The 10,000-nt window shown below is 46.6% G+C and overlaps 2 protein-coding genes across 12 annotated transcripts in view; both read right to left on the bottom strand.

Annotated features, from left to right (window-relative positions):
- Window positions 1–2,722, bottom strand: part of LOC126577899 (retinol dehydrogenase 11-like) — a 4,560-nt gene extending 1,838 nt beyond the window's left edge. The window contains exon 1 of one of the 2 annotated variants that reach the window (XM_050239937.1): window positions 1,866–2,722. In XM_050239937.1, the coding sequence (XP_050095894.1) occupies window positions 1,866–2,329 (464 nt within the window). In that variant the 5' untranslated portion in view covers window positions 2,330–2,722. Of the gene's footprint in view, window positions 1–1,044; window positions 1,171–1,865 lie in introns of those variants that run through there. The other variant, XM_050239938.1, reaches the window with a different exon arrangement.
- A 990-nt stretch (window positions 2,723–3,712) lies between these two features.
- LOC126577885 (potassium voltage-gated channel protein Shab) overlaps window positions 3,713–10,000 on the bottom strand; it is an 84,157-nt gene continuing 77,869 nt past the window's right edge. For 8 of the 10 annotated variants that reach the window (XM_050239893.1, XM_050239900.1, XM_050239901.1 and 5 more), the window contains 3 exons: window positions 9,149–9,440; window positions 8,890–9,071; window positions 3,713–8,810 (listed from right to left, as the gene is read on the bottom strand). In XM_050239893.1, the coding sequence (XP_050095850.1) occupies window positions 8,893–9,071; window positions 9,149–9,440 (471 nt within the window). In that variant the 3' untranslated portion in view covers window positions 3,713–8,810; window positions 8,890–8,892. Of the gene's footprint in view, window positions 8,811–8,889; window positions 9,072–9,148; window positions 9,441–10,000 lie in introns of those variants that run through there. The other 2 variants (XM_050239898.1, XM_050239902.1) reach the window with 2 other exon arrangements.

Raw genomic sequence — 10,000 nt, 5'->3', positions numbered from 1 at the left:
GGAATTACCGGGGGCCCCTGGCGTGGGGTGCAATCTAGTAGCTCCAAATCCATAATTTAAGTTGACGTCTGTCACGCAGCAGCAAAATGGCGTACCGCGTCATCGCCGTGCCTACTCGAATGGTTGCTACGACTTCCCAAATTCGTTGTCCCCAAATGGTAGCCAAAGCTATCCGATTCCCGTTGGAGTTGAATTTAATGCCACCGAAGTGCTATTCAAGATGCGATGACGAATGACAAATTAGGCTTGAACGTGGATATTGAAAACGTATTCCATTACCACGGATACAATTGGCTATAGGAATCTATCAATCGACACTACGCCATGAACTGAAACAATCGAATTGTCAGCAATCTAAACTGTGTTGACCACACGATGCGATACGCGCTAATCACACCGCGCGATTTGGTGACAAACACTGGCCCCTATCTGGATGATTAGGCAGTGAAACCTGCGCAGTCATTGACAATGTCTAAACAGGCCATTCGAAGCGATCAATAGCTAGACTTCAATCGGCGATTCGATCATCGTCGTCAGGCCGGCGTAGGGTCAATGATGCCCGTGGGAAGGGATCCCTCGCTGATCTTCCCATAGTGACTGTACTGCATCTGGCGATCTACTACCTTCGGTGGAGTTTTCCGGGCAAACAACCAGCAGGCAGCTGCCGGTGGGAGGTTTGAAATAAAGGCAGCACAAACAATAGAATGCGCACCACACCATAATTACGCGATCGCGACGTTGTGGGTGCGCACTGCGCAAGGGAAGTAAAGGAGAACCTGCTGCTGCTGGTGGTGGGAGTGCCGTTCAGCTTGCAATTAAGCCAGGACGGATAGCAAGCTGTAGGCATCGACGGCTGACAGGCTGACGGACTCGCAACGGAGCAGCTGAATGGACTGGCCCTGTGGCTAACTGCCGCAACCCGGCTGATGAACACTCGCCGCTGGGGTTAGCACTTTTTTGCCCAATAATTGAGCACAGAACACACAATTCTAGTCGCAAATTCGTCGAACTGGAAAATGGAAGCTGGAGGCTTGCAATACCTACATGCTGCTGGTGGTTTGGCCTTGGCTTTCGGGGCTAAAAATACTTCTCCTCCTCCCGGCTCGAACGGCGTCGATGGTGTTGGAGGGATTTGGAGGGTAATGTTTGTTTTTTCGGGTGACACCCGGGAGACGCTCGATCGCCCAACTGACTAAACACCAGAATCCCCAGAGTCGTACTGAGAGGCCACAGCGTGCTGGTGGTGGCCATGGATGATGCTAGAAGGAACGCTCGTATCTTATCTGTCCTTCGCCACCGGTAGTTCGCCGCCGGTGTCTCCGTGACGTCGTTAGCGCGACGCAAAATGTGACCAAACCCTCACGCTGGTTGTTATCTTCTTCTCGTGATTATAGCATTTGTCGCGCGCGTATCGCTTCCAATCGCTTAACATCCAATCGCTTTAACATCCTCCACAACAAAACAACCGGCAAAAGCATTGTTTTATGTATTACAACATCAGAACGGGGCGCACGCTTCACGGTGTCACGCTGGAGAAATCAGATTTAAAAGCACCGAGATCACCGCCACCGCTGCGACCTTGCTCGATCCGATCACCAACAACTCCGATCGAACGAATGAGGATAAAGCACATGGCAATGAGCTGCGAGCGCGCGCATCGCTTACGGTCACCGGCACTAATTAAGCGATCAACGAACGAGCCGCAGGAGCAGCAACAGTCGCGACACGGCAGTCGCAGCACAATTTGCGAACCAAACGCTGCGATCGGCGATCGATGGCCATCGGCGGTTTCAATGTCGCATAAAAATATCGGCAAATGGTCCATGGCTGGCTGGAGCGAGGGTAGGAAATGGGCGCTCGCTTACCTTACGAAGTAGACGATCGCAAAGGTGAGGATGAACGAGCCAAGGCAAATGCTGGCGATCATGAATAGGTCGTGTTGTTGCTGCTGCTGTTGCTGGTGCAGCAACAGCTGCTGGTGATGATGCTGCTGGTAGTAAAGGTTGGCCGGCACTTTATGTGTTACTGGCGTGTCGAGCAGAATCGGTGCAACGGGTGCTGTGGGTGCTCCGTCCACTGGTGGCGCTGGTGGCAGCTGTAATGGTGGCGGTGGTGGAGACATCGATGGTGGCATCACGGGAAGCGTTTGGTTTGGGAATGCGACTTGCGGCACCCGGGCCGGTGTGGTCCGATTGACGACGAGCTTCACTTTCCGTTCGCCCGTGACTCCTTCAGCCGTGGTGCGTGTGTCGCGAATAGTAATTGCGAGCGCCTGCTGCTGCTGCTGCTGCTGGTAGTGCTTCTGATGTTGGTGCTGGAGGTTGGTCATTCATCAGGCGTAGGTGTGCATACAGGATGCAACCACAAAAGGCGAAGGACAAGGCCAGTTAAGGACAGAGTAACTGCCCGGAAACACCGTTTTTCCGGTTGTTTTTTAGTTCCTTCATTCGCTCACTGCTGTGCTGGACACTTGGAACACACGTGGTACACAATCACAGAATCAGTGCTTCAATTTATTTTTTTTCGGTATAAACGATCATCACAGATTTTCTTTCTTCGCTTTTTAACCACACCACATGAATCAATTACACGCAACCATATTCTTCACAAAGGTTGATTACACAAATGCTGCACTTATCACTGGGCCACCAACATTTATCATTCATTCACTCGCCGGAGACAATCATAAATCGATTTATATCACGTTAACGCAGCAGCGTTACTCGCATCTCGCACTCGCCCCCGTTCGCTCGTCGACACATCCGCCGATGCCGATCTTAACGCGCGGACCGCAACATTTAGAATGAGCACGTGGATCGCAGGCCCCCCGGGCGCGGGCGGCCCCGTACGATCAACACCGTCGCGGTGTGCGAACACGAACCTCGATTGTTTCGATCGAGGTAAGGTCTCGGGGGCTCGCGATGCTCGCGGGCGTACTCTGCTGCAAACGGCCACCACAGGAGTGCGCGGGCGTTCATGTTGCGGGAAATTCTACTTGGATTTTTCCGCATTGATCCGTCGATGGATCTAGAACCTGGTGGATGCGAAGAGGTGCATGAGGAAGAAATAGAGCATCCTGTATTAATTAGACAGATTATTAATTACATTTGGAGATGTGACAATCGTAGCATTTAGCAGTCACAGCAGCCAAACAATTAGAATGTTGCCTCCTTTTTTCTCCTCATAACCGTCATCGAACGTTCTAGGGCTAAGACACCGATTTATTTGAAATTTGTACGTGGTAGGCCAGCAGACTGAGCTTGGATTTTCCCAAAAAAAAACGAAAACAATAGATTTCAACGCTTTCCAGGGCAACAGAAAGGTAATTTTTTTAAACCGCCTGAAGTATGCAATTTTTGTAAATCGCCGAATCGCATGCAATTATTATAGCAAGTGCTATAATCCCGATTAACGCATTAATTTTAATTTAAAGGTGCGTAACGGTACCGACCACGTGCAGAGTGTGAGCTGCTGGCGTGAGCAGAATCCTTTCTTAAATCTTCAATTTCACTTCAATTCTTTTGAGTAACGTAATCACCCAACGTAAAGGAAGCTCTCTTATCTCATAAATGCCTGTTATAAAGATGCTATTGCCCCCTTGGAGTTGGAATTATTTCGGAATTGAATTTTGTACTCACGCTCGATGCCAGTTCTTTCGGTTTGGTGTCAAATGCTCCACATTGGCGTTGGTTTTATTCGAATTCAGTTGTCATTTACTTTGGTAAGTAGCTTTATTTGATTTCCTTTCGTACGTTCTCCCCCTTTTCCTTTTGTCGCCGAACCCGTACCCACGGGTTCACGTTTCACTCCTGTCGCCGTCGTGTGTCTTTTGTGTGTGTTTTTTCGCTTCTCCTATTCACATTGGGATTTTTTGAAAAATAAATAAATCTAGAACATTATTCAACCACCGCTCGATTGCTGTGCTTTTGGGATTTTTTTTTGGTATTTTCTCAAACTCGAACTTCCTAGATGGTTCCCCTCGTCCTGGGTTCATTAAAAGTACTTTTGGTTGAATCGAAGCTAATACACTAAGGGCTTGCCATTCGTTCGTTGGGTGTGTAGAGCAATTAACATTGGTAGCACGATAAATGGTTGATCGGCAATCTGCACTAGCGAGTATTATGGGGTGATGCAGGTGCGATTTGCAAAGGAAACTCTTCCGAAAGGATGAATGTAGCTACCAACTGCACAATAAACATAATAAAACTGAACAAGAACCTGGAATTCGTACGCAATAATTGTTTATCGATGAAACGATTGCACAAAGAATCGTAACAAAACTATCTTCATTCACTGAAGCATTGACTAGAAAGTGTACAAGAGCTTTCACAGCGGATCAGCGACCTATTATCGTAACGCGGCTCGGTTCCGCGACTGTTTGACCATTGGCCGACCACATTTGTAACTGTGTACTGTGCCTCACATTGTTGTCTTTCTCTAGCTTGAATTGAAGTGGCACCTGAACTACTTCAAGCAGCACCAATCCAACCCGTACGCCTATTAGTAACAGCAAGGTGGTTTTGCAAGCCCGATCCTCTTAACGCTAAGGACTGCGAGTGTCGGACATGTGGAGGGACAATGTCGCGCGTCGTACGGTTTGTCAGTTTGCCTGAAAAAGCGACAAAAGGCGTCTAGGTTGTGGTGGTGTGTGTCTGTTTGTGTGCTGTATAACAATAAGCCCTTAATTCTCCCCTCGTTCTCGCACGGTCTGATCAAGGGATGTGGATGCGTGTCACGCTATATTGCGAAAGCTTTGACAACAGTGGACGACGTTCGGAGCGGGGCTAGGCGACCGCTTCCGAACGATTCGTATTTCCCATGTTCGCGCACATAACTATGTAACGGTGTGGTTGTGTGTTTGTGTGGTCGTAACAGCGAAGAACTAGTATTTTTTTTTTACACTCTTATACGATAATCAATCTATTGAGAATATAGCTTCATAGCTTGTACCTCTACGTTATGTATAAGGGCATAATGGGACTACAACATGTTTTATCATGTATGTGTGTGTCTGTGTTTCTGTGTGTTTGTGTTTATGCTTCTTTGGTTTTGCCAAACGTTTGCCGGCCTTCCGTTTCCGCGGATAAATCTATTTCTTAATTTCAACTTTGGTTTCGTAATTTGTTAGCTTTGTGGTTGCTCAAGTTTTCTCTCCATTTGTTGCTGCTTTGTTTGTCCTCTAATTATCCGAATTTCATAATTTTCTCTTAATATCTTGAATATGTGTACTTTTACCGCGATGTTCGGCTCGCCTTGACTCGCACGACACGGTTTCCTAGCAACCGCCCGGTTGCTCCTATTGTGCTTGCGGTTAAGTCATTTTATATACGTTGTTACTGCGCGCTTGGCGGATGAGTGTGAGTGAGTGAATGAGTGAGTGAGTGTATCGTTACCGTTTGTCTCTCTCCCAAGTACTTGTAAATGTATATCTGTATATGTATAAGTATATATAATGTTATGTCTTCATATAGAAAATATTTAAAAAGCACATTTCAATGTTTTCTGTTTCCTTTTTTGTTTTTGTTTTTTTTTGTTTTGTTTTCTCTCTTCCTTTAATTCCACATGTTAACATAGTACCTGCTCCTGCTACTAAATTACCTTCCATCCCACCCCTTTTAACCTGCCCTTTGTCCACCATTCCCATTCCCATTGCCTGCTTGACACTTCGTGCCGTTTCGTGCCGTGTATCTGGCCCACCCGTCCGTGGTTTGGTTAAACTATGCTATCGCTCCCTGCTATCGCTGCTCATGTTCGCTTTTAACAGCTTTCGTTAAATTTATAAGTGTTTTCTTTGTTGGTTTTTTGTGTATTTTTGTTTCGTTTTATTTTCTTTTTAATCCTTCCTTCTCTTTACCTTCAATTATTTAAATCACAGATATAAGCCATCTTTTTTTTTACTTTTTTAAGTGTGTAATATAATAACTTTGTGAGTGTGTTGTTTTGTGTTGTTTTTGTTGCTCGTGATTTGCCTTTTTCGGTTACGAACGCCCACCTGGTGGCGTTTGCTTTGCCTTTTGTTACCGCCACTGCTGCTGCTGATACTTTTGCATTGGGTCACCACCCGTGGCTATCCTTGTGTCACCGTTTGATTGTGTCATGCTATCGAAATCGGCTTACAGATTAGAGATTTATCATTGTTTTACCCTTGGTTTCGATGTGATCGTTCCCAGTGCTTCGTAGTGGTGCTTTTGCGAGCGGTTAAAAGGTAGGCAAGCATTTTAATGGAGTGTGATCGTGTCTGTGAGTGAGGGGGGGTATTTTATTTCCTCTTTTCCATTCTCTAGTTTGTGCAGCGCGTTGATGCGCGTTGTTTACGATTTGTATGCTCGCTGCCAGGCAAGTAGTAGAGCAAGCAAGCAATGAGGCATTCCCCCTGGTGCAAGCGTTATCATTGCGTTCGCATGAAGCACACCCGGGGGCATTACAGGCATTACATGTGCGTTTACAGCAAAGCCTATCGAGTGAGCAGCTTCTGCTCGTATCCGCTGATCGAATCGAATTGATTATCGCTAGTTCGTACTTCGGTCTTCACCGAACCGTGGGAGTAGAGGAGTAGAGAGACGTTAAAAATGACGTTATCAGTACCGAATTACTCATTCGCGCGACAGTAACGTATCGATCCCGCCTTCACTAGCGTATTAAGTATATGCATTATTGTGGATTTCGTGGGATGAAGGATTGTATTGCTTTCGATTAGTACAGCTTAGTGGTAGATTTTGGTATTTCTTTCCCTCCTTTATCAACGACCGGTAACTTCCCGTCTCGCCTTTCATTTTATCTTCTCGACCGCTCTTCTTACGCCCTGTGTGTCTCTGTGTATGGAGGGGAATATTCGCAAGATGATATTAGCAGAAGAGTATATCGAGATAGAGAAGCCGCAGGAATCATTTGATTTTTAGTATCGATTTCATCACACTAGTAGCCAGCGTAGATTAGTAGAATGATCCAACAGCACTCCACAGCGCACTGCGATCCATTTCCGATGTGTAACGTTAATTTTCTCCAAAAATCATACTGATTGTCTGAGAGTAATCGAAAAGGTTTCACTCCGAGGAATAGAGTATACGGATGAGGTGTACTGTATGCGTAACGTGTATGGAACAATAGGTTTTGTTTTCTTTTGTATTTCGTCGATTTTTTTTCACTCACTGCACGGCTCTGCTCGCGCTCTAGCTTCCTTTACAAGGTAATTAGCAAACTGGAGTTAAGAGTTATCGTTTTAAAAAGGGGTAAAGGTCCACCACCCCAAGGCCAGTGGCGCCTAGGGGACGCTGTGTTGCGTCGGTATCAAAATTCCTGTTTAAATTGCATATCGTTTCATTCGTTCCTTCTGCTTTCAGTATGTCAAACAAACGTAAAACAGAATCCCGATTCCTGATTGACAGCGTGCGGCGGAAGGAGTAGTAGGTTTTGATTATCCTCATGGCATTCGTGCGGCTAGCACGATCCCCACGTCGCCCCGTCACTCAAATGCCCTCAAATGCCCGGTAAAAACGTGTACAAAGCGGAAAGCGCTAAGCCTGCTAGATTGATGCCCGGTGTGCGAGAAAACCCCCTCCGGGGGCAAAGTGGTATTTAGTGGATGGAACTTGTTCGATCACCCGAGCGTACTTTAGTCGATTGTTGCACGGTCAATTCTCCTGTAGGAAGTGTTCTGTTGTGTTCTTCGTCATTTTTTTTCTCTCTCTCTCTCTCTCTCTCATCTGATTCCTTGCCTTCTGGCTTGCTTTGTTTGCTTCTGGCTTACTTTACTCGTCGGTTCGGACAACCAGCGACCGGAGCCGATAGGAGGCAAGCAGCAAGTTTCGAATTCCTTACGATCTAGACCTTATAGTCTTATTCTACGAAAAAGAGAATTCCTTAAACATTCAGTGCATTGGATTCGAGTAAGTGTTTTTGTTTCGAGTTTTTTTTCATGCTGCTTCGTTTCCTTCTCTTCTTCATTATGGATTTCCTCCAGAATGCGCCGGCCGTGGGTGAGTGTACTATGTACAACGTCACGCGGTTCTTTCTTTGGTTTAGTTGTACAGCTTCGAGTTGGTTCACAGGTGTTGCTCTCCGTCTCCGTCTCTCTCTCTCTCTCTCTAGGCTCTAGGGTACTTGCTAATAACATTTGTACGACACTTGGTTGGTCGTCGTACCGTTCAATTATGCTAGATAAACGTGTTGCTGCCTCCATCGATAGGCATTGTTTGACTCTCTACCTATTGGTTACTACTGGCGACGACGACAACGCTCCATTTCTCTCACATTGCGCTCTATATGGTACCCTACAGCGTATGGCGTATTGCACACACTAAATCACATGCACACGCACACATACACGAACACGCACACATACACGCACACGCAGACAGACGTACTACAACGATTCTCGTATGGAGGGCAGTTGATGCTTGTTCTCTGCTACTTCCTTTTTGGTTTCTTTTTATCTCTCTCTCTCTCTCTTCATTTCTCTTCCCGTGTCCTACTAATGGGTCCCACAGCCACGATCACCACCATCCGCCACAGTACTGTGCCGCAGCGGTGGCAGCGAAATGTTTCGAAAGTTGATCCATTGATAGGTTTATGGTCCGGGCTCCACCTCCCTACTGAACGCCAAGTTATGCTAGAAACTAGACTAGATTTCAAGGGGACGTTCATCTTGTATCCATCCACCATAATCCCGTGTCATCGCAGCCGGAGTAATGGAGCTTTTTTTACGATGGATTCGTTTTTGGCCGATGAGGAGTAGCTCAGCACGGTTCAGAACGGTGGATGTGAACAGGATCTTCTCCAGCCGCATCGCGTGCTGCTGTTAGTTCGTCCTGCTGGAAATAAAAGAGAGAGAGAGAGAAAACCTACACGTTACTAGCAGGCTGTGAGAGCTAAGTAGGCGTTGCGAGGTACCTGCTACGACGATGAAGCACCGTAGCCACTGCTGCCACCATGATTTTCCAGTGAGTTTCCCCGGCTGGTGGTGGTTTTGCTTTCATCGCTCGACGTGAGGCTGCTACCGGCGAACGAGGCCTTATCCTTATTGCTATTACTGTTGCTAGCGGCAAGATATGTAGAGAACGCAGTTTCCGATTCTAGAAAACACAAAATAGAAGAGATGTCGAGTGAAATTCCATAATCAACTGCGCGTCGATCGAACCCTCAACATTACCTGTGCTACTCTCTCGCGTACCGTGCTCCAGCCGGCGATCGCCGGTCAGATGATCCACGTACGTACCGATGCCTACGCCGCGCGTCAACTGTGGTTTGCCCTGGCGTGATACCTCTTCCTGGGAGTAGCGTGGAAGCGAGTACTTGCTGGCGGCCGCTTTGCTGTTGCTGCTGGTGGCACCGAGTGATGCGGGCGTCGATCGCTGATGCGTCAACCGGTGTCGCTGCGCCAGTGGCGTTACCGAGGTGGCGATCATCGTGCTTCCGGAGTAATCAGTATTTGAGTCGCTCCCCTGTGAGGATGCGTAATTGGGAATGAGTATCTTGTCCAGCCGATAGCCATGCGAACGACGACGTCGAACACCCAATAGAGGGAGTCAATATATAGAGTGGAGTAAATACTTGACCCGCAACTCTAGGTTTAAACGTATCATACAGGCCTTCTAACACAGACTAGGGATAGTGGCTAGGAGGGTGTCACTATACAAAAACACATAACAACACTTGCTAGTTACACGGTTATGTTGGAAAAAAATATGAAAAACAGGAACATACTTGCACGTAAATGAATCAAAAACATTATAAAGGCACGGGATAATGGGTACAGCTCATTTATATGCATGAAATGGGAGTGGGTTCGATGCGAGGAAGAATGGGGATTTGCGTGAATACCACCACCTGTTTGTGACAGATTTGCTGGAACCACTTGAGCTTGTTGATATCTTTTCTACACAAAATTGCTACCTCAGTATTTACAAAATAGTACCAACTTGTAAAAACATTTCAACTTGTTTCCATTATCTATCTAGTGCTTTTAGTATTTAGGCAAAGGAAAACATTTACAAAACATTTA

This window comes from Anopheles aquasalis, chromosome 3, assembly GCF_943734665.1.
Source record: "Anopheles aquasalis chromosome 3, idAnoAquaMG_Q_19, whole genome shotgun sequence".
Classification (NCBI taxonomy): Eukaryota; Metazoa; Arthropoda; class Insecta; order Diptera; family Culicidae; genus Anopheles; species Anopheles aquasalis.
This window is presented reverse-complemented; position numbering and strand designations above follow the sequence as displayed.